At 52.3% G+C, this 22,451-nt stretch overlaps 11 protein-coding genes and 3 non-coding genes across 21 annotated transcripts; 6 read left to right on the top strand and 8 right to left on the bottom strand.

The window, feature by feature from the left end:
* The first annotated feature begins 54 nt into the window (after window positions 1-54).
* Window positions 55-1,837, top strand: LOC9643144 (omega-hydroxypalmitate O-feruloyl transferase). The gene is made up of 2 exons (XM_024670929.1): window positions 55-754; window positions 811-1,837. Exons 1-2 carry the CDS (start codon window positions 245-247, stop codon window positions 1,759-1,761), a joined length of 1,461 nt encoding a protein of 486 aa, XP_024526697.1. The 5' UTR covers window positions 55-244; the 3' UTR covers window positions 1,762-1,837.
* On the top strand, window positions 1,832-4,030 carry LOC112349417 (pentatricopeptide repeat-containing protein At4g02750-like). The gene has a single exon (XM_024683848.1). The coding sequence runs from the start codon at window positions 1,832-1,834 to the stop codon at window positions 4,028-4,030; it is 2,199 nt and encodes a 732-aa protein (XP_024539616.1).
* Window positions 4,031-4,268: 238 nt separating this feature from the next.
* LOC112345060 (UPF0060 membrane protein Ava_2216-like) lies at window positions 4,269-4,742 on the bottom strand. The gene has a single exon (XM_024670935.1). It carries the CDS (start codon window positions 4,646-4,648, stop codon window positions 4,304-4,306), a length of 345 nt encoding a protein of 114 aa, XP_024526703.1. The 5' UTR covers window positions 4,649-4,742; the 3' UTR covers window positions 4,269-4,303.
* Window positions 4,269-7,262, bottom strand: LOC112345052 (phosphoglucan phosphatase DSP4, chloroplastic-like). 4 transcript variants are annotated; one of them, XM_024670905.1, is made up of 12 exons: window positions 7,109-7,262; window positions 6,564-7,036; window positions 6,393-6,503; window positions 6,259-6,333; window positions 6,106-6,195; window positions 5,913-6,044; window positions 5,759-5,858; window positions 5,593-5,696; window positions 5,488-5,535; window positions 5,099-5,434; window positions 4,892-4,998; window positions 4,269-4,805 (listed from the first exon to the last, which is right to left on the bottom strand). In XM_024670905.1, the coding sequence occupies exons 2-12, from the start codon at window positions 6,891-6,893 to the stop codon at window positions 4,763-4,765; spliced, it is 1,476 nt and encodes a 491-aa protein (XP_024526673.1). In that variant the 5' UTR covers window positions 6,894-7,036; window positions 7,109-7,262; the 3' UTR covers window positions 4,269-4,762. The 4 variants fall into 4 exon arrangements, with proteins under 4 accessions (XP_024526673.1, XP_024526666.1, XP_024526678.1 ...); XM_024670898.1 differs by having other exon boundaries at window positions 6,564-6,922; XM_024670910.1 differs by having other exon boundaries at window positions 4,892-4,975; window positions 6,564-6,922.
* A 184-nt stretch (window positions 7,263-7,446) lies between these two features.
* LOC9643143 (pentatricopeptide repeat-containing protein At4g02750) lies at window positions 7,447-9,324 on the top strand. Its single transcript, XM_024683766.1, has one exon. It carries the CDS (start codon window positions 7,447-7,449, stop codon window positions 9,322-9,324), a length of 1,878 nt encoding a protein of 625 aa, XP_024539534.1.
* A 156-nt stretch (window positions 9,325-9,480) lies between these two features.
* Window positions 9,481-9,565, bottom strand: LOC112347348. Its single transcript, XR_002992743.1, has one exon. It is a non-coding gene; the product is annotated as a small nucleolar RNA U36a (small nucleolar RNA).
* A 663-nt stretch (window positions 9,566-10,228) lies between these two features.
* TRNAG-UCC lies at window positions 10,229-10,300 on the top strand. The gene has a single exon. It is a non-coding gene; the product is annotated as a tRNA-Gly (tRNA).
* A 136-nt stretch (window positions 10,301-10,436) lies between these two features.
* Window positions 10,437-10,508, top strand: TRNAG-UCC. Its single transcript has one exon. It is a non-coding gene; the product is annotated as a tRNA-Gly (tRNA).
* Window positions 10,509-10,512: 4 nt separating this feature from the next.
* Window positions 10,513-14,338, bottom strand: LOC9643142 (protein QUIRKY). Of its 2 annotated transcripts, none has more exons than XM_024677222.1 (3): window positions 14,199-14,338; window positions 14,029-14,138; window positions 10,513-13,977 (listed from the first exon to the last, which is right to left on the bottom strand). In XM_024677222.1, exon 3 carries the CDS (start codon window positions 13,375-13,377, stop codon window positions 10,582-10,584), a length of 2,796 nt encoding a protein of 931 aa, XP_024532990.1. In that variant the 5' UTR covers window positions 13,378-13,977; window positions 14,029-14,138; window positions 14,199-14,338; the 3' UTR covers window positions 10,513-10,581. The 2 variants fall into 2 exon arrangements, with proteins under 2 accessions (XP_024532990.1, XP_002960687.1); XM_002960641.2 differs by having other exon boundaries at window positions 14,029-14,110.
* Window positions 14,339-14,581: 243 nt separating this feature from the next.
* LOC112345352 lies at window positions 14,582-17,093 on the bottom strand. The gene is made up of 8 exons (XM_024671856.1): window positions 16,744-17,093; window positions 16,538-16,696; window positions 16,010-16,443; window positions 15,771-15,950; window positions 15,524-15,698; window positions 15,341-15,474; window positions 15,066-15,284; window positions 14,582-14,993 (listed from the first exon to the last, which is right to left on the bottom strand). The coding sequence occupies exons 1-7, from the start codon at window positions 17,048-17,050 to the stop codon at window positions 15,084-15,086; spliced, it is 1,590 nt and encodes a 529-aa protein (XP_024527624.1). The 5' UTR covers window positions 17,051-17,093; the 3' UTR covers window positions 14,582-14,993; window positions 15,066-15,083.
* Window positions 17,094-17,111: 18 nt separating this feature from the next.
* LOC9633059 (mitochondrial import inner membrane translocase subunit Tim9) lies at window positions 17,112-17,554 on the bottom strand. The gene is made up of 2 exons (XM_002960640.2): window positions 17,439-17,554; window positions 17,112-17,382 (listed from the first exon to the last, which is right to left on the bottom strand). The coding sequence occupies exons 1-2, from the start codon at window positions 17,528-17,530 to the stop codon at window positions 17,196-17,198; spliced, it is 279 nt and encodes a 92-aa protein (XP_002960686.2). The 5' UTR covers window positions 17,531-17,554; the 3' UTR covers window positions 17,112-17,195.
* An 18-nt stretch (window positions 17,555-17,572) lies between these two features.
* Window positions 17,573-18,973, bottom strand: LOC9643141 (vesicle-associated protein 4-2). Of its 2 annotated transcripts, XM_002960639.2 has the most exons (7): window positions 18,568-18,973; window positions 18,430-18,500; window positions 18,290-18,371; window positions 18,125-18,234; window positions 17,975-18,052; window positions 17,783-17,908; window positions 17,573-17,725 (listed from the first exon to the last, which is right to left on the bottom strand). In XM_002960639.2, exons 1-7 carry the CDS (start codon window positions 18,773-18,775, stop codon window positions 17,666-17,668), a joined length of 735 nt encoding a protein of 244 aa, XP_002960685.2. In that variant the 5' UTR covers window positions 18,776-18,973; the 3' UTR covers window positions 17,573-17,665. The 2 variants fall into 2 exon arrangements, with proteins under 2 accessions (XP_002960685.2, XP_024527631.1); XM_024671863.1 differs by having other exon boundaries at window positions 17,577-17,908.
* Window positions 18,974-19,111: 138 nt separating this feature from the next.
* LOC9633058 (peroxisome biogenesis protein 12) lies at window positions 19,112-20,900 on the top strand. Of its 2 annotated transcripts, XM_024673648.1 has the most exons (11): window positions 19,112-19,237; window positions 19,299-19,404; window positions 19,485-19,624; window positions 19,697-19,904; window positions 19,953-20,062; window positions 20,112-20,186; window positions 20,245-20,331; window positions 20,385-20,471; window positions 20,517-20,654; window positions 20,706-20,794; window positions 20,843-20,900. In XM_024673648.1, exons 1-10 carry the CDS (start codon window positions 19,130-19,132, stop codon window positions 20,775-20,777), a joined length of 1,131 nt encoding a protein of 376 aa, XP_024529416.1. In that variant the 5' UTR covers window positions 19,112-19,129; the 3' UTR covers window positions 20,778-20,794; window positions 20,843-20,900. The 2 variants fall into 2 exon arrangements, with proteins under 2 accessions (XP_024529416.1, XP_024529412.1); XM_024673644.1 differs by having other exon boundaries at window positions 20,706-20,900.
* LOC112345917 (probable sodium/metabolite cotransporter BASS2, chloroplastic) lies at window positions 20,787-22,448 on the bottom strand. 2 transcript variants are annotated; one of them, XM_024673635.1, is made up of 6 exons: window positions 22,004-22,448; window positions 21,743-21,883; window positions 21,526-21,681; window positions 21,352-21,473; window positions 21,190-21,300; window positions 20,787-21,129 (listed from the first exon to the last, which is right to left on the bottom strand). In XM_024673635.1, exons 1-6 carry the CDS (start codon window positions 22,430-22,432, stop codon window positions 20,898-20,900), a joined length of 1,191 nt encoding a protein of 396 aa, XP_024529403.1. In that variant the 5' UTR covers window positions 22,433-22,448; the 3' UTR covers window positions 20,787-20,897. The 2 variants fall into 2 exon arrangements, with proteins under 2 accessions (XP_024529403.1, XP_024529398.1); XM_024673630.1 differs by having other exon boundaries at window positions 21,190-21,473.
* Between the last annotated feature and the right edge of the window lie 3 nt (window positions 22,449-22,451).

Here is a 22,451-nt window from a genome sequence, read left to right as displayed (position 1 = left end):
GATGAAACGAACATTCTTGGATTTGAAAAAGAGGCCCTAGAGAACAGGGACGTCTTACCACCCGTGACAGCGCCAGGGTTTTCAGAGCGCGGCGCGTAAATTCCATCCATGCTAGCTGTTCTCACAAGTTCCTGCCTCGCACTGGGAGGTAGAATCCAAAAATCCTCGCTACTTGCCAGTGCGCCGGGACGAAGATCGTCACTCCATCTTTTCGACCAGCAGCAATCGATCGAGCGTCGCTGCGATGCAAGAATCCAGGCAGGAGGAGGGCCGGGATTTCGAAATATTTCCGGCTATGGCGGTGGATGAGCAAGAACAGGACGATCCAGGGCCCCGGCACTCCAAGATCACGGCCGAGCTGATCGTCAATCTCGAAGATCCCGTCCTCGTCTATTCGAAATCCTCGCAATCGAGCCACCAGGTCTTGTATCTCTCGCATCTCGATCGCCAGGCGCCGCTCTTCATGTATAGCTTGTATTTCTATCGCTCCGGCGGGGATAGCGGCGTCTTCGATCGCCTCCGCGACGCCATGGAGCGCAATCTCGTGCCGCATTTCCCCGCGGCGGGCAGGATCAGGTATGGCGAATCCGGCGAGCCGGAGCTCCACTGCGGGGATCAGGGCGTGGTGCTCGTGGAGGCCTCCACCGACGCGAGGATCGACGATTTCGGCGATATGCGCGACGCGAATCAGGAATTCGAGAAGTTCGTGTACAAGATCCCGCCCAGCTCCGACACCGCTTTGATCGTGGCCCAGGTAGAAATGTCGTGTTCTTGGTGTTCTTCACGATAGATCCATGGCTGGCTTTCCAGGTGACGCGATGTGGGTGTGGAGGCTTCGTGATTGGATTTGGATCCAGGCACGAGCTCTTCGACGGGCTGAGCGCGCTCCATTTCCTCTCGGATTGGGCGGCGCTGGCGAGAGGAGGGGTAGAAGAGATCGAGCCGCCCTGTCAGGACCGCCAGCGCCTCCGTCCCAAGATCAAGGCGGAAGAGCCCGACCGCGCGATCGATCTCGGCGAGCTCTACCGCGAGAGGTTCCAGGGGATTCCACTGCTCCGACCGGGTAGTGCCAGCGCTGCCGAATCGATCGAGGAGTATTTGGGTGCTCGGCACAAGTGCCGCGTCAAGGCCTTGAGCATCAGCGACGAGATGATCCAGCGATTGAAGGCCAGGGCGATGGATCGCGACGAGGGCAGCGCTCTCTCCTCGTGCACCACATTCGAGGTCCTCGCCGCGCACGCCTGGCTCGCGCGGATCAAGGCCCTGGAGATCGGCGATGGCGAGCGCGCGCTGCTGGAATTCACCGTCAACACGCGGCCGAAGATCGATCTCCCGCACCGATTCATGGGCAACGCATTCATCATGGCCTACTCCAACGCCGCCGCGGGGAATCTCCTCTCGGCGCCATTCCACGCGGTGGTGGGCGCGATCCAGAGCGCCAAGGCGAGCGTCACCGAGGACTACATCTGGGGATCGATCGACGCTCTCCGGGCGGCGCACAGCGTCAAGGGATCGTCCGGGCTGCTGCCATCCTTCCGGCAGACGACGATCGTGTCGGATTGGACGAGGTTCTCGTTCGATCAGCTGGATTTCGGGTGGGGCGCCGCGGCATTCGCGACGCCCGTCGCGATGTTGCTGCCAGACGTGCTGTTCTTGCTGCGGGATGGGATGGATAAGCGCCGGATTTGCCTCAAGCTCGGGCTAATGCCACACACCATGGAGAAATTCGAGAAGAACTTCTATGATCTGGGTTCGTCATGATGATCCCAAGCGTACGGCAGATCACTGACTGTCATGTCGTACGAGTTCTTTATCAAAATTATATCATGGAATGAAACGCAGTGACTGCCTTGGCTTGATCCAGGAATGCCGCAGCATCACGGTCGCAAGGGAGCTCCACAAGCGCATCCAATCGGCGATCCATGCCACTGATCTCTTTCTCCTCAACAAGCTCATCGAGATGTATGGGCGGTGTGGAAGCGCCGAGGATGCGCTGCTCGTCTTTGATTCCATGGCCACAAGGGATTGTTTCTCCTGGGATCTCATGCTCACAGTCTACTGCAAGAACCGCCAGATTGATCAAGCCAGGGAGATATTCCACTCGATGCCAGGCAGGAATCTCGTGTCTTGGAACTCTCTTCTTACTGCATATGCCCAATGTGGGCATCTGGATGAAGCCAAGGCGTTGTTTGATTCGATGCCGCAGAGAAATTTGGTGTCCTGGACGACAATGCTGCTAATCTTTACACAACACGGCAGAATCGAGTTATCAAAAACTATGTTCGATGAAATGCCTGCGAGAGATTTGGTGGCCTGGACCGCGATGGTGGTTGCTTATGCCCAAACTGGGCATTTTGAGAAAGCGACATTGATGTTTGATGCAATGCCTGCTAGAAATCTCGTCTCTTGGAATGGGTTACTCTCGGCTTTTTCACAGCACGGGTGTTTTAACCAAGCAAAGGAGATGTTCTTGACAATGCCTGAGAGGGATATTGTCTCGTGGAGTGCCATGCTTGCTGCATATGCCCAGAACAGGCATCTGGAGGACGCTGTAAGGATCTTTGCCGATATGCCAGAGACGAATCTAGTGTCTTGGAACGCAATTCTGTCGGCTTATAGTCAGAATGGAGACGTGGAGAGACCAAAGCTAGCGTTCAGTAAGATGCCAGAGCACGACATAGTGTCTTGGAGCGCTCTCCTCGCAGCATTTGCCCAGGCCGGGTATTTGGAAGATGCCAAGATTGTGCTGGATACAATGCCCGAGAAGAATCTTGTAGCGAGCAATGTGATGCTTTCGGCTTACGTCCAAGCTTGTCGAGTTGAGGATGCCAAGAGCTTATTCGATGGATTGTCGGAGAGGAGTATCGTGTCATGGAATGCAATGTTAGCTGCATATGCTCAGTCTGGAGACATGGAAAGGTTGAAAGAGCTGCTGGATCAGATGCCGCTCCACAACTTGATCTCGTGGAACACTTGTCTCAGCGCTTTTGCTCAGCACGGGCAGCTCAAGAACGCGAAGAGATTGTTCTCGGAGATGGTCGATCGAGACATAGTTTCGTGGAGCATCATGCTGGGAGCTTATGCCCAGACCGGCTTCGTGGGCGAGGCCGAGGAGATCTACAATGCAATGCCGCAGAGGAATCTGGTGTGCTGGAATTCGATGCTCTCGGGATATGGCGACAGCGGGCAACTGAGCAAAGCGAGGCAGCTCTTCGACGAGATGCCGGAACGAGATATCGTCTCGACGAGCGCGATGGTGGCTGCGTATTCTCGCCTGGGATTCGTGGAAGAGGCAAAGCACGTCCTGGACACGATGCCGCAACATAACTCGGTATCGCTCAACACCTTGCTCGACGCTTACACTCGAAACGGCCACCTCGAGCTCGCAGTGGAGATGTTTCACGCAAGAATGCCAGAGCGGGACGTGGTGGCCTGGAGCATTATGCTGGTTTTGTTCACGCAACTCGGCGGCCATCTCCGGGAAGCAAAGAGGCTTTTTGATGGCATGCCCGAGCGAGACACCATTGCCCACAGCGTCATTCTCTCGGCCTACGCTCACAACGCCGCTCACTTCCACGCGGCTTGCTCCATTTTCTACGAGACAAAGCTCGCAGCGATGGCGGACGGAGCCGGCTTTGCAGCGGTGATCGCTGCTTGCAGCCACGGAGGCAAAGCTTTCGTGGGAAGGGACTTGTTCGTGTCGATGGTGGCAGATCACGGCGTGAAGCCGAGTAAGCAGCACTACTCGTGCCTGGTCGATCTCCTAGCTCGCTCAGGATATCTGGTCGACTGCCAGGATCTCATAGCTCATATGCCCTTTGTCCCGGACGCTCTCGAGTGGACGTGCTTGCTCGCGGCTTGTTGCACGCTCGGCGGAAGCAGTGTGGAGATCGGGGCTCGAGCAGCAGGGTCTCTGGTGGAGATGGACGCTGGTAGTGCTCAAACTTTTGTGCTGCTCGCAAACTTGCGTTCGTGGTCAGGGGAGAGAGAGAACTTAACCAGAACCTCACAAGTCAATGAAGGTCAATAGCAGTCAATAACATTCTTCATAGACTATGTTTGGCTTCCATTGACTACCATTGACTTTGAGCTCAACTCATAAAGAGTTTCACATTTGTAGATTTCTATAAAATGAGACTCACAACTATGAAATACTTACCATTGCAGCATTTACCAGATGGGCATTTTCACTGTTGCTCTTGATAACACGACGTAACAATTGCCGTGCATGGGCAATTGCAGGAGATGATGAAACCTCAGACTCAACAAACAGTGAAAAGATATTTTCAAGAGTAAGATTTTCCTATCTCCTGGCAAACATGATCATGGAGACCCCGATCAAAGCAACGATCGATCCAACCACGTCCCACACATCCGGCCGCGCGCCCTCGGTGATCCAGCCCCACACCAGCGACAGCACAATGAAAAACCCACCATACGCCGCAAAGGTCCGCGCAAACGTCTGCCTCTGGAGCGTGGGGATGATCCCATACACCACTAGCAGAATGGAGCCCAGGATGAAGAAGGCCCAGCTCCATCCCTCGCGCCTCCACTTCCACACCAGCCAGCCCCCTCCAACCTCGCAAATGCCCGCCACGATGAAGAGAAGGATCGCCAGCGCCACGCCCTCGGCATCGTAGCTCACCATGGTTGCTTTGCTTCGCCTTGCTCCTCTTTTCCTTCTCTCTTGCTTCCGAAACCCTCCAAAACGCCGCCGCTACTGTTCTTCCCGCTCTCTGCTATAAATGATAGCCGGAATGCTTCAAACTTTGCCCGCCACCATCACATCGATTTCAGTGAGCGCACTGAGCAAGAGAGAACAAAAAAAAAGAAAAAAGAATCAAAAGAGTGAGCGAGACAGCTCCTACGTACGAGAAGAAAAAAAGAGTACCTTTTAGTCAATGTAGATTCGATCAAAGTCCTTTCAGTGGCTTCTGGACAGATACCATCTGAGCGGCCTTTGCAACATGAGATCCTGCAAGAACAAAAACACAAAAACTTCACCATCGCGTGAGACGAAGCACAGTGAGATCAAGCTTAGCTTCCGAGCTACTCGAAAAGAATTGACAGCGAATGGAATGGATGGAGGCGCTCATACCACCTCGTCTTGTTTCGTCACACACTGACGCGTTACGACATCGCACTCCACTGCTGCGTTCTCGTTCTCGTTCTCGTCCTCGTCCTCGTCCTCGTCCTCGTCCTCCTCGGTTAGTTCTTCCTCGTTTGATCCTTCCTTTTCGTCTTCTTCTTCACCGGCTCTTGTTGACGTCGGAGCAACCGCTGCTGCTGCTGCTACATACTGCGTGTAGTCGAAGCTTACGTGGTTTCTTTCTGATCGAGCATCGGACATGTCTCGCTCAAACTCCGTCTTGACTTTTCTCAACGCTGCAGCGTATTGTCGATCCAGTAAATCCAGCTCCGTTTCAATCACTCCCTGGAAAGAGTCAGGCAATCAGACTCAGAGAAAACCCGCGAGGCTTGTCTTACCAGATCGATTTTTAGCCAACGATTGAACGTGTTCGTAATTGCTTGTTTCTACAAAACAAAAAGCATGTAATAAAAGATTTCTCGCAGATCTGCAATCGAACAAACCTGTGCTGCTTCCCAGTCCGATTTGGAATTGCCACTAAGGCCCTTGCTGCAGCGACATTCATAGATTTGTCTTGACACGGCTGTCAGCTCTTTTGATCTTCCGTCTGTACGAGAGATTGCATCAAAATCAATTTTGTTCCACTTAAATACTTTTTCACTATCATACCCAGTAATCTTCTCCTGGTTTCGATCCAGCAGTCAATGTAGGGATGCGCTATGCTTCGAGCTGATCTAATAACATTAACAGCGTCATCGAGGTCCATTCCCTGAGAAAAAGAAATCGAAGTTAAACTCTGATAAAAACACTTCGAAGCTCTTGCCTGTATAAATGTAAGATATCCTACGACCGTTAACGTAGCACGATTGATACCGGCAGTGCAATGGACGTAAACCTTCAATCCTCGCGCGACAAGCATGTTTAACATCCTCACCGCTTCTGGCAACATCAGTGCCTGATTGAGACCAATGAGTTAGGCCAGCTACAAAAATGAACTGGAGAGCTACAAAACAAACCTGATCACCGTGGTCGAAGTCCCGGATAGGGACCCGCTCCAAGTAGACGCCTCTTTCTGACGCTCTTCGTTTTATGCTCTCAAATGGTATCTGACTCGCAAAATACAAATCTCGATCAGAGTTCTGAGACCATCAATCCTCAAACTCTATTACCTTGAGAGCATCCAAACAAACATCCGACTGCACGCTTAGAATCGCATTGACCCCACATCCCTCGGCAATTCTATCCTGGCAGGCACCATACAAATTAGCCTGCCATCCAAAAGTAAAACAAAAACATCACATACCACATCGTCGGGACTTCGTGGACAAGAGCCAACAACAATGCTTGAAGTGATCTCGTTCCAGTTTAGAGTCCAGTGCCAGGATGACGTCGATCCTCCATTTTCTGCTTCGTTCTAGACAGCTTGAGCACAAGCTTTAGAACCTTGGAGAAATCGCAAGAACATATCATATACCTGACGCTTTTCCCAGCCTTCTTGCTCAGTCTCCGTGGCTGGAGCGGTGCTCTGAGCTCTACAACTTACATCCAGCCCACGCCCCATCCTTTCTCGCAAAGTACACGGACTTTCTTCCTCTGGCAAAATCGCGTAGCCCCCTACCTTCATCATAGTTCTCAAAGTCTTCTTTCCCGGAATGCTAGCTATGGACGATTTCCCCTTGCTGGCACCATAGCTGGCTTGTAGAAACGAGCAAGATGACGGAGAAGTCGAGGTCGGCGGCGGCGGCGGCGATGGGAATGGCGACAGAGCGGCAATGCGAATTTCGCTCGACACGGCCAGCGCCATTGCGCAGCACGTCGTTGCTCGCCTTTAATCTGCCACAGCCACGAACAAGATGGTCATAATCCAGCTAGAAACAGTGCCGATTCGCCGGATTCCCAGCTCCTCTCTTTTAAAAATCGCTGCAAGAATCCACGCCGAGACCAGGTCTGGTGGAGAGATCGCGAAATTGATCGAATCGGACTGAGTAAAAAGGGGCGATCGATTGAGAGCGCATTTACCTCGCGGCGGCTCCTCCGATACACGAGGAATGGATCTTTCTCGCGCACGACGTCACGATGCACGCTCCTTGACTGCGTGCGCCATCGAAGAACAAGACGACGAACAAGGGAGCGAAGAAAATACGAAATAAAAACCTCTTGTGATCTGATACACTGTTTAACCTACGAAATCCGTCCGTCCATATTCAGCGCTTTTCACGTGGGCAAAAAGTAAAGAGCCCTAGATTCTGGTATCTTTTCCTTTCTTTTGGTATATTCTCTGTAAAAGGTCAAAAGCCCTAGATTCTGGTATCTTTTCTTTTTCTTCTGGTATAGAAGAACCCTAAAAATGCGTGGGCATGAGGCTTTGCTCCAGCGCGAGAGATCTAGCCGACGCGCGGCGAATCCACGCCGGGATCGTGAGAGCGGGGCTGGGGTCCGACAAGCGCGTCGTCGATCAGCTCATCCAGATGTATGGCAGCGTGGGGAGCGCGGCCGATGCCCGGGCGGTGTTTGAGGGATTTGCCGCCGCTAGCACTGAGCCGCCGGATGCCTTCCTCTGGACCGCGATCATCACGGCCTTCTCCAGGAATGGTGACCCGATCGCCGCGAGGGCGATGTTTGATCGAATGCCAGAGCCCAAGCATCCAGTCCCCACGAACGCGATGCTTGCTGCCTATGCCAAGAACGCCCTTCTGGAGGATCTCTCGCAATTCTTCTCCTGGATGCGCGATCGCAGCATCTTCACCTGGAACACGATCCTTGCAGCGTACGCGGGCAGCCTCGCGATCGAAGCAATGGAGCTCGTCTTCACGAAGATCCCCGAGAGGAATGTGATCTCTTGGAACACGATCGTGACTGCCTATGCCGAGGCTAGGGATCCAAGACGCGCCAAGAACGCTTTCGATACTACCCCGGAGAGGAGCATCGTCTCCTGGAACGCGATCGCCGAGGCATTCGCCGTGAATTCCGACACCGATGCCGCGATCCAGGCATTTGATCGAATGCCGCAGCACAATCGCGTCTCCTGGACCGCGACCTTCTTGGCTCGCGCCGATCACCGCCCGCTGGAAGAGATCAAACACCTCTTCGATCGAATCCCCGTGAGAGAGCCCGGGACATGGACAGTGATCGTCGTCCGCTGCTCGAAATCCTCGCAGCCCACAGCAGCGCTGGAGCTCCTGGATCGAATGCCGCAGTGGAACATCGTGTCACTCAACGCAGCGCTCCACTCGCGGTCGATGGGCGATCTGGAATCCGCGATGGCGATGTTCTCGCAGCTTCCGGAGAGGGATTCCATCACCTGGAACGTGATGCTCAACGCGTTCGCGCGATTGGGCTTCTTGGATCGAGCGCGCGAGACCTTCGATCGGATGCCCCAGTGGCACCTCGCGTGCTTCAATTCTCTCTGTCACGGCCTCCTTGGCAGCGATCCGCGATCGATCAAGGAGATCTTTGACTCCTCTCCCGAGCACAACGTAGTCTCCGCGACAACGATGATCGTAGCGTATGCCCAAACCGGGCATCTTGGCGAGGCCGAGGCGCTCTTCGATTCGATGCCGCAGCGCACGGTCGTCACCTGGAACGCGATGATCACGGCCTACGCGAGGAATTCGTGCCTCCGCGACGCCAAGGTCGCCTTCGATCGGATGCCCCAGTGGAGCGTCGTGTCGTGGAGCTCCATCGTGGGGGCGCTGGCCAAGAACACGCGCGTGGGCGAGGCCAAGGCGGCGTTCGACGCCATGGCGGAGAGGAACGCCGCCGCCTGGAACACGATGATCGCGGCCTACGCGCAGTCGAGCCAGCTTGAATCGGCCATGGCGCTCTTCGACGCGATGAAGCTCGAGGGGATCCAGCCGGACGCGAACACGTTCACGGTGGTGCTGGGGGGATGCGCGGCGGCGGGGGCGGTGGCGGAGGTGTGGCGGAACTGGGCGCTGCTGGCGGAGTTTGGGGTGGCGGCGATTCGGGAGCACTACAGCTGCGCGGTGGATGTTCTCGGGCGCGCGGGGATGCTGGAGGAGTCGGAGGAGGTGCTGGCGGCGATGCCATTCGTGCCCGACGATGTGGCGCTGGGGACGCTGCTGGGGGCGTGCTGGACGCAGAGTGATGTGAGGCGAGGGGAGAGTGTGGGGGGTCTGGTGCTGGAGATGGAGCAGCACAGCCCATCCAGGTACGTGCTCCTGGCAAACCTCCTGGCCACCGAGACCGTTGACCGGACCGTTGACGTTCTATGACAAGGTTTGACTGACCACGACTGTTATGGGGAATTTTATTGACCATTGAGCTATCCGTTGACTCCGTAGCCGTTGACTATCATGGAGTTGGCCGACTTTGGATTGGAATCTAAGAGAGCTTTTGGTTTGTAACAAGAACTTTTGGTTACTTTTGAGTGGCTCATGTCAAGAAATTCAACCATTATCTTTTTGTGCTTCAGCGTTTGATCTCAGAAGCGCGGATAGTTTGTAATCATCGCCACAAGGAAAGGAAAAGAAAGAACTCCAGACAAACAAGTGCTCATTTCCCTAAAAGATTTTCAGGCACTAGCACGAAGAATGCCTCTGAATTTGATGGTACAGGAAAAGTAATCAGAGCACTGCAATTCCCCAAACGTGACGAGACTAGACGAGAAGAGTCAGAAATTGGGTTTTCTAGGCCCAGCAAATCGCTCATAACAATCGGAGCCCAGTGCGGTTTCATCAGCCTCAAAAAGAGAGAGAAATCTATCTATCAAATCCAAAACCCGGCAGCTATAGCAAAGAGCGAAGCCTGACGACCCACAGACCAAAGCATCGCGGCATTAGAAGCTTTGCGAGAACGATGTGCGAGCGCCATTGTCACAGGCACGAAGAGGAAGCGCGCCGCAAAGAAAAAGGAGGCGCTCGACCAAAACCCTAACAGCACATAAAGAACCCTAAGAATGCGATTAACTAACTAGTTTAACCCTTTTTCGTTAGGACGAAAATGCGTCAGTAGTCCAACGGTTAGGATAATTGCCTTCCAGCAATAGACCGGAGTTCGACTCTCGGCTGACGCATGTTTGAAGGTTATAAAATGTGTCAATTGCCTTCCAAGCAATAGAATTTAAAGTAAGCCAAAGTTAACTAGGACTACTAACCAGTCTTAGTTACTCATAAAAATGCGTCACTAGTCCAGCGGGTAGAATAATTGCCTTCCAAGCAATAGACCCGAGTTCGACTCTCGGCTGACGCATGTTTGAAGGTTATAAAATGTGTCAATTGCCTTCCAAGCAATAGACCCGAGTTCGACTGGCTGACGCAAGCTTTTAAAGAATTTAAAGTAAGCCAAAGTTAACTAATATTAACCCATCTTAGTTACTCATAAAAATGCGTCAGTAGTCCAACGGTAAGGATAATTGCCTTCCAAGCAATAGACCCGAGTTCGACTCTCGGCTGACGCAAAAAGAAACAACTTTTCTCCTTTTCTTAAGTTCTAAGGGTTTAAAGTAAAAAGCAAAAACTTGGTTCCTTCTTTCACAGAATCCGATCGGCCAGCGATGGCAACCTGCGGAAGAAATTCATGGGCACGCTGGGCGACTTGTCCCGGAACCTGGGATGCCTCATCGCATACAGCCCCACCAGGATGGCGATCACCTTGAACGGCACCACGTACAAGACGATGGCCAGCATGAAGCAAAACGTGATGAAGATCCCCGTCGCCCGAGGATCCCTCCAGCTGAGCAGCGCATGGACCCTCTCCCCCTGCGCAGCGATGTCGCCCACCACCGTCTGGAGCCGGCTCGCCGCCAGCCTCAGCCTCTCATACCTCGCCTTGACGAGATCCGGGTGCTTCTTCGTGAAAATGGTGTCGAATTCCTCGTCCAGCTCGTCCGGGGATAACCCATCTGTGGCGTGCGAGAGCTGCGCGTCCATGGACGGCGGCGCTCGCGGCCTGTGCCGGTAGTGCGCCACCCCGATGAGGAAGAGGTAGAGGAAGAGCGTCGGCAGGATGAGCTCCGGGAACCAGGCGAGGATGAGGAAGAGGACGTGAACCAGCAGCGTTGTCACCGGCGACGACCACTTGCAGATCTCGTGGAACCAGTTCGACACCACCACCAGGCCCGAGAGGACGTTCGTCAGCCGCGCGTAGTTCGCTCGGCTCCTCCGCATGCTAAACATGTTGGACTCGGTGTCGAGCATGTAGCGGATCACCTCCTGCCGGAGCGGTGGCTCCGCTCGTCCCAGCCTCCCGGCCACGATCCGGATGGCCTCGATGCGTAGCATCTCCTGCTCGGCCACCGGCAGTGGACGCGTGTAGTGGAGCTTCGGCAGCGGCGGCTGGAAGTAGGCCTGGAGGACGTGGATGAGCGTCGTGGTCGCCAACCGGACCGTGATCTCGAGTTCGCCCATCTTCTTGACGCCGCTGGGCTGGAGGGCGATGAGCGGATACGAGTTGGCGTACACCTTGTTGCTCTCGAGCGTGGACAGGCGGATCCGGATCTTGCCGATGAGGCCGTCGGGCTGCGCGTTGCTGCTGTTGTCGCTAAGGTGGCAATTGTCGAAGACGCAAATGGTGACGACGGTGCATGGGTCGTAGACTTCCCAGGTGTACTGCTCGTTCCACTTCGGGTTGAGGCTGTCCACCACGGTTCTCGTCCGGATCCACTTCGGCCCATACTTTGCGACGCAGTAGGCGTCGGTGGTGCCGCGCCCGTCCTTGTTCTTCATCGGCAGGAGAGCCTTCGCTTGGAGAATCCCGACTTGGAGGATCCCCAGGCTTTTCTTCCACAGGTGCTTAGCCGTGGGTCTCATGTCGCTGATGTAGCTCGTCGACTCGTCCATGACGTGGTAACCGCCTTCGAAGCTCAGCCTCAGGTGGACGCGGCCTTTGAATCCCTTGTCTCCGTTCTTGTCCAAGTTGTACCAGAAGGACGCCACCGGTTCCTTTGGATCGCTCCTCCTTGCGATCTGCTTGTTGCCGGCGAGAGAGATCTTGACGCTGCCGAGAACCTCAGCCTTGTCCGCGGAAACTTTGTCCTCCACGAACACCACCAGGTGCTCCTCGAAAGGCTCCGCGGCTACGAACATCTTGCTCTCGTTCCACATCGGACTGGCGCTGGGAGTTTTCGGGAACGTGGTCGTCCACTTCTGGTATGGCCCGAGAGTCACTCGTGCGCAGACGTTTGGAAAGCGCGACTTGTCCGAGACGGCCAGGTCCTGTGCCTCGATCACGTTCACCATCAGGTACCAGAGCTTGGGAGATAAATACACTTTGGCCTTTGTGTGCGCGTGACCACCTGTGTCCGACTGCCAGGCGATTGGAAAACTCTCGTCCTCCTGTGTCCCAGACCAGACTGCCAGCATCACCTCGCCTTCATCCTTCTTCACGCGGGTTTTCCGATCTTCCAGGGAGTGCCACTGAGGAGCGAGAGGACTGTCCGGAACACGGAATGGAATGTCGCTGATCTCGAGCACGACGCTCCCCAAATCTTTGCTTCCCTTCTCGTCCTCGGCAACGACAATCTCCACTGTCGGCCCCTGGATCTTGTCTTTGCTGAACGCAAAGACTTCCTCCCACACAGCAACTTTGTCCTTCTTTGTTGCCTTCTTCTTCGCGACCACAGCTTCTCCAAACTTGATCACCACATACGGCTCTTCCTTGCTGATGTTCCTCCCTTTGACGACGCGGACGTAGAGATACAGCATTTTCTCCACCAGATCATACGTCCTCACCTTCTCTGTCACCACCGGAGCTCGCTCCTTCAGGACGTAATCGGCCGCTGGAACCACAGTCGGGGGTGGCGGCCTCTCAACTTTCTTCTCGTCCTTCTTCTCGCCATTTTTCTTCTCTCCTTCCTTCTTCTCTCCATCTTTCTTGTCGCCATCTTTCTTCTCCTCTCCCTTCTTGGCCTCCTCCTTCTTGGCCTCGTCCACCCAGTACACCTTGACCCGGAGCTCCCCCTTGATGTGCGAGAAGGGGCTTCTCTTCTGCAGCAAATAGCTCACAATCGCCTCGTCCCCCTGTTTCTTGATGCTAATTCCCTCAATCCGGACTCTTCCCAGAAATCCATCCTTCTTCCTGTTGTTCTTCTCCTTTGGATGCGCCGTGAGCACCTCAATCCGGACAGCCTCCTGAGCCATGCTTTGCGCATCCCGGACTTGAAACTCGAGCTTCTCGTTCCACACCGGATTCAAATCCTTGGTCTTCACCTTGGTTGCCTGCCGCTGCCCGTCGAACTCCACAATGCAGTACGCATTGGCGGAGCCGTGCCCGTCCTTGGGCATGAGATTGTGCGCGCTCAAAATCTCCACCACCACCTTCTTTCCCATCTTCCGGGAGCCAAGGTCTCGGCGCACACCTCCCTTGTTCAAAAAAGCTCGTCAATGTGAATTTTATCTCCTACCATCGCTGTCACTCCAATCAAAGAACCTTCTACGACTGTCCCTCGCTCAACTTCTATGACTGTCCCTCGATCTCGAGAAGAAGAAAAAAACGTCACAGAAATCGACCATCTCGCAGGAGCATGCAGCAACAAAAAGCCCAATTTTGCAAGAGACACAGTGATCCAGTCTGGCTGCTGTCCGCGGCAGCATTAGTTTAATCTGGATCCCGGGACTGAACCTGGAGCCGCTTTCACTCAATGGCGAATCGCTAAAGCATCCAAAAAAGGAAACAAAGAAAGAAAAACAGCTCCCCTCTTACAAAGAAAACTCCCGCAAAAATCACAAAAAATTGGTCTACCTATGATCCTCTCTAGCTCGCTGCCTCATAAATGCACCACCACCAAGAGATCTAGACTGGATTGCACTAACACCGCTCCTACCTCACGAAATCAAACGCGACACCCCGCTCACATAAATGCCAGCGTCTATCACAAGGATTGCTTGCTTAGAAGACAAGCCTCCCAGAACACATTGTCTCGCGAATTCCTGGACAAGATGTAAGGCCTGGAAGCAAAAAGCGTCTCATTCAAGGCTTACTCTCGGACGAATTTTCTCACGGTTCATGCCCAATGTATGCCGTCAAGAACGAATTCCAGCACCAAACGTTTCCGAGAGCGATCTGCAAGGGGGAAAGAAGCGCAACGATCCTGTCAGCACGAAAGAGACGCTCCACATCACAGATAGAGAGCAGAGGAGAGAAAACTAACTGATTTGAGAGGCGCGAGTAGAGTAGGCCACCTAGAAACGCTCGCTAGCGCCGCGCGCATCCCTTCGATTCCTCGCCGCCAATTTGACCTTCCAGCTTCCGATCGATCCTATCGGTCAGAGAGAGCCAAATATTTCGCGCAAGAACCCTAGAGGCGGCAAAAATAAAAACCACACTGGAACGTTTGCAACGGGACACACATATCGCGGGCGGCGAAGTGAAGCTTCTATATCCCACGTGGCAGACGGCGTGATCCAGCGCCGTTACTCTTCCCGCCGGCGAGGACGGAATGTCCCGCCATTATTCCAAGCCGGCGAGTTGACCGGCGTTTCGTACCACGTGGCTCAAACCAGGAGTGGCTCACGCGTACGACAGTACCGAGCATGACACAATGATCAAGGTTCTCTTAACATCATAGTGTAACGATTCCACCTATCTTTTTGATCTTTTCGGACAATTGGCCTCTCTTTACGCAGCTCTTTGCGAGAGTGCGTTGCCTCTTTTCGCCTTAATCCTTTACACCTATGCGATGATCGAATTCGATCCAATTGGATCAAATTTCTCGACTCCCTTGATTGCATATTGATAGCTTGTTGCGTGACTCACACAGAAAAAAAAAATTAAAGCAAGTGATTCACAAGAATTGGAGTGTCCCATTTGTGTACGAACGTAGGCCCCATGCTGAAAGTGGTGTTTTGGAGGTTACGGGAAAAATACGATATTCCGGACGTTGACCATAATACCACTTCAAAAGATGCCATACGTACCCGTTATTACAGTGTGGTTTGCTGTTACTCTGAAAAATAACCGTGATGTCAAAGTTACAAGTACTTGAGAAAACCCACGAGGAAAGAAGAGTAACTTTTACCTTTGGAAAAGGTCTTGTTCACGCGCCTGACTTGTGAGCTTGCCAGGGAAGAACATCGATGGGTTCTGGAACATCATGGTCCGGTGTGGAATCGTCAAAGCTTCCGACCAAGCTTTTCGCGAAAGGGCCAGCTTGTTGGTGGAGAGTTAGCTGCGCGATTCGAAAGACAGCAGCTCCGAGATCGATCTGTGGTCGATCGAAAGTTCCTCGGACAGGAACCTACACGGAAAAATATAGCTGAAAAAAACTGTAAAGAGAGAGAGATGGTTAATCACCTGGAAATGGAAGTTTTTCGGAAGGTTGTTCAATCCTAGAAAGTCTTTCAGGGTTGTCTGTGGAATCACTAGTTTTGTGTTCATTTTCTCTTCGATCCAGTTGAACGCGCCCCAGGTAGCAATATGAACTTTGCCTGTTTAGAGATGAAATAGTAAGAACAAGTAGTGAATCCAAGAGCATACCCCCAATGAGAAGATCAATGCGTCGGCACGTTAAATGACCATCCACATTGGCTACGGCCTCGATAGCACTGGTTTCCATCTTGAGCTGGCGTTTTCCACCGGAGACTTCGTCCTTGTTTTTGCTTCGCGAAAGCAGCGTGAAGATCCCATCGAGAATAGGTCCTCTTGCCAATACCTATAGAGGATGACATTAAAACAGTTGGCACTTTCGGGAAGGAACAAGAAAGTACAACTTTGAACAGCTTACCACACTCATTGGTTCGAAGCGTAGCTTGTATTCATCGGCAGGAAACTTCATTTCTTTTGGAATGACTTCCAAGATCACGTCAGGCATGTCATTTTCGGCCACAGCAGGACCGACTATATACCCTAGCAAAGGATTCACTCGAGCAAGGTAGAGGCGACCGAGCTCAGGAGTGAGATCCATCTGCGACAAACGAAAAGATATATAAGTTTCTCAATCATTGACGAAAGAGAAAACAGTACCTCGATTTTTATAGGCTCGATGAGCTCGACCTTCTGATTCGAAGCATTGAGAAATCCAAGCACCTGTGCTTGAAGACAATCCGACCAGGCATTGATTTGCACCGGCAACGAACGAAGACCACCACCCGACTTAAGAGCCTCGGATCTTTCTTTCGCAGGACTGCCAACCAGAACGTCGACAAATATTTTCTCTCCAAGAGCAGCCGCTGCGTCAGCTGGAAGAAGCAGCTCTCCGCCACGAATCGTCAATCCTCCATTAACAGCCTTGAAGTCGGATGCCAGTTTCACGACTCCGGTCGAAACAACGGCATTTTTCTTCTTCGGTTGCTGATGTGCTTTACGAGTCGAGGATTCCACCGCACGAGCAAGACGAGAGATTCCGGTCTCTGGATCCTCGAGCAAGTTCATCCATAGCGAAGAAACCGTGCAATCCCCTGTGAAACCACGTTTTGATTTTCTCTCATGAAATCTGGAAACAAAGAAGGAAAAAGAGTAAACTAGGAAGTTATATCTCTTTTCCATTCTTACCGAAACCACTCCTTCCGGTTACGATCGAGAAAAGCGACGCCTTAGTCGTGATGTTTTGGATGTCAAGAACACGCTCTCCATCACCATCCTCGAGACAAATTCCTTCCAAATCCACAGGCTTCGTCCAGCCAAGGGTGGCCTTGCGAACTCGAAGTTTCCCTGGAAGAGATCTTGCTAAGAAATGATACTTTACTCATTTCACTCACCTGGAATGGTATGATTCGCGACCCAGACAGTGGCATTCAATCCTTTCTGCCAAGAAAGCATCGCCGGTAGAGCAGCCACAGTGATCGCCGCGCAGCACAGCACCGCCGCCAGGGCCCGGGAAGCAGTCGAAACCACCGCACCAAGCGATGGCATGCGCGGCGATGATTGCATCGCAAAAACACCTCTCCTGCCGCTCCAATGACGCCGAAGCGGAATTCTCACGCCATGGCGAGATGGAACGATGCTGATCACTCCCCGAGGAGAGAAATGCAATCCATGATCACAGGCAAGCGCCTGCCCGCCCATTCTTGATCCTCCAAGAACCCTAGAAAACAAACCTAGGCTTGTCTCATCACAACAATTAAACTTGAGATTGAACGGCTAGGATTTATTAAAACGTTTCAAGCACAAACCAAGAGCTAAATAAATATTCCAGTAGATTCTCTCTTCTCTAGTCCGGTGTAACCTTGTCATAGTTGAGCTCCTGGAATCTCATGCTCACCCGCATAGCGTGCTTTAGAAATTTCTCCGCGCAGCGCTTCACGCACGTCTCCTCCTGCTTCTCCAGCGTCTTACGCCGGAAGGAATCCACGCAGTGCCCAAAGCATCGCTCCACCAGCGCGTTATACATCCTCAAGCTGCGCCAAAATGCCCAAATCCATCCCAAAATCCCATCCAACGCAGAGACATTTACCTGTCGCGGGCTTGCAGCGCATCGATCATGCCCGCAATTCGCTGCTGATCCTCCTCCGCCATGCCGGCTACCTCCATGCTCGCTCTCTCCATCGCTCCTTCTCCTCAAGAACCCTAAACCCAGAAAGAAAGGAAGAACTTTACCATGGTCAAATGCTATATATAATATTTCACATACAACCCTTTTGTGTGAACGAACACGAAAGCTTCAAAGCCTACTTTTTCTTATTAGTAAGAGTCAGCTCCCTCAACTTGCTGCCTCGCCAAATACTTTTCTCGACGCTCTTTCTGCAAATCATTGACAAAGTTTGTGAGTGACGAGAGAATTGGAAAAAAACTTGGTACCCATTCGTCAATGACAAGCCCCTCCACGACTGCTCCTTTGGGGTTTTTCTCCTCACAAGGTTTCTTGCGGGCTTCCTGCGCTGCCTCGGCCTCCGCTAGACGCTTCCGGAGCCTCTCCAGCTCCGCCTGCTCGAGCAGAGATCGATTGAATCACTCGTGAGTTCGATGCAAGGAAAATGCGAATGATCTTACCGGAGAAGTGTGTTGCGGGTCTACAAAGACCACTTGCAGTATTCTCTCAACGGTGACTAGTTCCCGCTGCTCTTCAAACTGTTTTGCGAAGTGAGAGCGAGAGAAAGAGAAGGGCTCTTAGATCTCATACTTTGCAAGCTTATGACGTACCAGCTCTGGCGTGTACTCGACCCCGTCCTTAACTTTCAGGCTGACAATCTTAAACTTCTCCTTCGCTCTCTTCTGCTGTGGACGCTCTGGCTGCTCCACGAACTTGACGACTGCCAAGGGATGGGAAAGAGTAAAAAAACACGAAGAACCGGAGGAACTTCATACCAGTTGCGTAGATGGTCTCGTTCGGCTTGATGATTCCATTTGGAGGACGCATGAAGCAGCTCTTTGGTGCCGTGGTTTGGAACTTCACAAGGAGAAAATCAGAGTAGAAGACGATGCGAAACGAAGAACGAGATGCTCACCTTGAATGCCACATTGGAGCGGCTCACATTCTTGATCTTCACAGCGCTGGAGACTTGCTTTCCCGGTTCATCTAAATTTTTAAACTGTGAGAGATCGATTTTACAAGCAAAGGAGAGAAAGAGAGTGAAAGAACTTACACTCAAAGACGAGCTTCTTGTCAGGGTCGAGGCGCAAGCGGCGCTTGTTCAAGAGAAAGGCCTTTGCGGCAGCAGAGACGCTGCGCAGACTGGTCGCATCCCTTCCAAATCCATCGGGCTGCATTTGGCTCTGCTGCTGCTGCTGCTGCTGCCGGTGATCGAACAGAGAAGGGTGCTGCTCGGCTGTGATGCGTTGCCACCACCGCATTCTGCCTAAACCCTAGCCTTGACCATTCCAGCTCGCGGATTTCCCTCCACTCTGGCCTCCGCAACAAAGATCCAGCTCCCAATCCGCGGAATCTGCCACAGCAGCTCGGCTCTTACCGGAGATCGACTCGCAGCGCCAATGAGAGCAAAGATCTACAGGCCTGAGAAGAAGTGTATGTAGAGCCCTAACGCTCTTGGGGGGCCAATCCTAGCCGTTTATCTGCTGACCCAGTTGACGTAATCTGGATAGCTACTACTACTGCCACGTGGAAGACATCCGGCCGTTGGAAGGGTTGACCTCTGAGTATTCAAATAATTTGGGGAGAGGTTTTAGGGTTCTTGCGCTTGGGCAGTGATGTTGATGCAAGTCGGGGGCGAGGGCGATCGGCCGACATTCTTTGAGATGGTGGCCGCGCAGCAGCTCCCGGAGAGCTTGAGAGCGGCGCTAATGTATTCATTGGGGGTAATCGTGATTTTCTTCATCGTCTGGGCAGGAAAATCTCACAACTTCGCCGATTTTTCAGGTGATTGCACAGAGAAGGCCCATTGTGCACAGGGTTTTGGATTATAGCGACGAGTTCTTCGCATTTCTAATGCTAATTCTCGAGGCGCACAACGTCCGGACAGCGGGTATTGTGTGATGGCTAGCTTACATTCATGACATGACGCTATGATTCTTTTTTTTTTTTTTTGGTTCTTCCTTGCGGCAGATGCTTCTTTCGCGGAAGCTCTTTATGGCTTACGGAGACAGCCAGTGGAGATTGTAACCGATGTGACACAGAAAAAATCGTCGCTTCCTTCTAGAGCCGGTCTGACTAGAGCTCAAAAAAGCCTCTCGATATTTTTCCTGGTAAGTTCTTTCGTCTGCAAATCTTCTCCACTCCCGAATTCACACGTACTTTGTTTTATCAACATGGTAAAGGTTGGATTGCCTTACATCAAGGCAAAGTTGCAAGGAGCATACACGGCTCAAAGAGGCAGCGCTTTGCAAACGGCGTTATGGGGAAGTAGCAGTGCTCCAGTGGAAGAAGTTGTTCCACATAACAATAGAAGCATCTTCCAACGCTGGAAACTTAATCTGGTTGCTTTTCTCACGTACTCCTTTCCTTGGATTCACGCCACTCACGAAGGTATGTTTTGAATGTAACTTATCTTACTAGTCTTTATGCTCGTTCCAGGACTATCGTTCGCATATCAATTGCTGTATTTACTCGAGGCAACGCGGTTCTATTCTCCAGCCTTGTACTTGACCGGAGTCTATGTCCGCCGTGCATCCGGACAGGAGCTGGTAATCACGATGTCGTTTTACCTTTGTCGTTTTACCTTGTTGTGTAAAGCTAGATGGAACTAAACATATCCAGGAAAGAAGAAATCACGACTATGAACGGATTCGAGGCCCGGCTTCTTTGAAGGTGAAGATCACTTTCTCTTCATGCCGTTGAGCGACTGATTTATCACTTGACTCTATAGGCTGTTCAAAGAGGCCTCTTGAAGTCACTTTACACTTTTCTGGACTATGCTCAAACAGGCCTTATTGCCGGAGTATTTCTCTTTAAGGTACGCACTCTCCTTCCACTGCAGTTCCATACAACTCCTAACACGAGCCTCAGATGATGGAATGGTGGTATCAATCTGCCGAGGAACGAGTCATGGCCCCTACGATATATCCCCCGCCTCCACCACCACCGCCACCAAAGGTAACTGTTTCAGAGCTTCTTTTTTGTCCTGAGTGCGCTTTGTAGGTGGCACCAAACGGTATCCCTCTACCGGAAAGCGTTAGAACTTGTCCACTTTGCCTGCAAAGGCGAACAAATCCCGCCATGGCCGCTGTATCTGGATACGTTTTTTGTTATCCTTGCATATACAAGTACATATCCCAGGTAAATAGTGTTTTCTTCCTTTCTGCTTATCTGACTTCTTCCTTTGGACAGTATAAGCGTTGCCCAGTCACTCTGATCCCAGCTGATATCGAGCACATCCGCCGGTTGTATAAGGATGCATAAACTAACAGATTTGAGAGGTACAAAGTGATATCTTACATATATAAAGCAAATTTTCTGCTTTGCAGCGACCAGTAATTTGCTGCAAAAAATGAAGACTAGCAAGGCTACACAAGAGATTTTTTATCTCGGACTGTCCTCTGGTTTGTCTCCAAAGTGTCTCCATGCAACCGCTAGTGCGCTGCCCATGATGTTCATCAATACAGCCGACACCGCAGGTGGTACACAGGCTAGAGGAGAAGCAAAATGCGAGTTTGCCAGAACAACGCCGAGAGACGAGTTCTGCATCCCAACTTCGATTGAAATCGCTCGGCTCTGTGGCTCTTCGAACCCAGCAACCTTGGAGGCAACGTATCTACATCCAAAACAGCGCAGACTTGTCAACAAGCAGTGCAACGTTTGGAGAATAACTCACCCCAACAAGAAGCCAACAGTATGCACCATAACAACGCCTGTGGCAACGAGCAAGAGAGACGACGAGTCTGCGTCATTGAAGCTCAAAAGGCCAACATTTACAGAGAAGACACTGCAATACGATGGTTTCGACAAGCGAAAGAAGAAATCCAAAGGGACAAACCTGCTAGCAAGTAGAGACGAGATCAAGACAGCTGCGAGGGGCGCAAAAGGCTTGATGAAGGCAACACCGTGTGGAAACGGTCCTTGTAGCCAGGCACCTAGAAGAACTGGAGCAAGAACTACCTGGAAAAGCCGAGCGTCACAGAAAACAAAGAAACTTTACAACCAGTCTCACTTGTAGAGTGCTGAGAGCCAGGCCTTTGACGTCCACAGGAATGTAAGCTCCGGCAAAGGACAGTGTCAAGAGCGGTGTAGCAAAGACTGCTCCAATCGTCGTGCACGCAGTCATGATAATCGAGAGAGGAACATCTCCTCGAGCGATGTAAGTCACCTTTGGAAAAAAAATGGATTTTGAGAGAAGTTCTCGCGAGATCAAAGACTAGAAAACTTACGACGTTTGATGCGGTTCCTCCCGGGCAGCACGACATCAAGACGAGCCCAGCTGATAGCATGGGAGAGAGATTTAAGAACCGGCTAGTAGCAGCACCCATGACCGGCATAATCACGTACTGTGCCATGAATCCAAAGGCAATCTAAGAACCAAACGCGAAAGAAAACCATCCAAGTTAGAAGAAAAGAAGGGAAAAAGAAGCCAAAGAACCAACACGAAACGAAGAACAACACCTTTGAAACTTTGGATGAAGTTTTTTTACCGCGGCCGGGCGCCTCCGGAGGACGTCCGCCAGATCCGAGAGCTTGAGCGTGAATCCCATGGACAGCATGATCGCTCCCAGAGCAAAGCTGTAAGAGCCGGGGCTCCTGCTCACAAACCACGAATAAGCCTGTGGCCTGGCCAGCGCGAGCAATCCACCAAAGACGACGTAGACCGGATACAAGCTCGTCGCCACACCTAGAATCTCCTCCAATCGACTGCTGCTAGGCGCGGCGCTGCTCACATCCTCGCCCGCGCTTGCCTGGGCCCTGCATTCTCGATCCCTGGAGCGAATTGGAGCGCCGCGGCTCCGGCAATCAGCCAGAGCTGGACGGCGATGGCGCGCAGCGATTGGGAGGAAGGAGGCTGGACTGTCGAGGTGGACGGCGAGGCGCAAGCGCGCGGTAGGACACCAAGCGCACAACGCCATCCCTATAAACCCTAAAACC

This window comes from Selaginella moellendorffii, unplaced genomic scaffold, assembly GCF_000143415.4.
Source record: "Selaginella moellendorffii unplaced genomic scaffold, v1.0 SELMOscaffold_0, whole genome shotgun sequence".
Taxonomy (NCBI): Eukaryota; Viridiplantae; Streptophyta; class Lycopodiopsida; order Selaginellales; family Selaginellaceae; genus Selaginella; species Selaginella moellendorffii.
The sequence above is the reverse complement of the archived record's forward strand: the minus strand, read 5'-3'. Positions and strand labels throughout refer to the sequence as shown.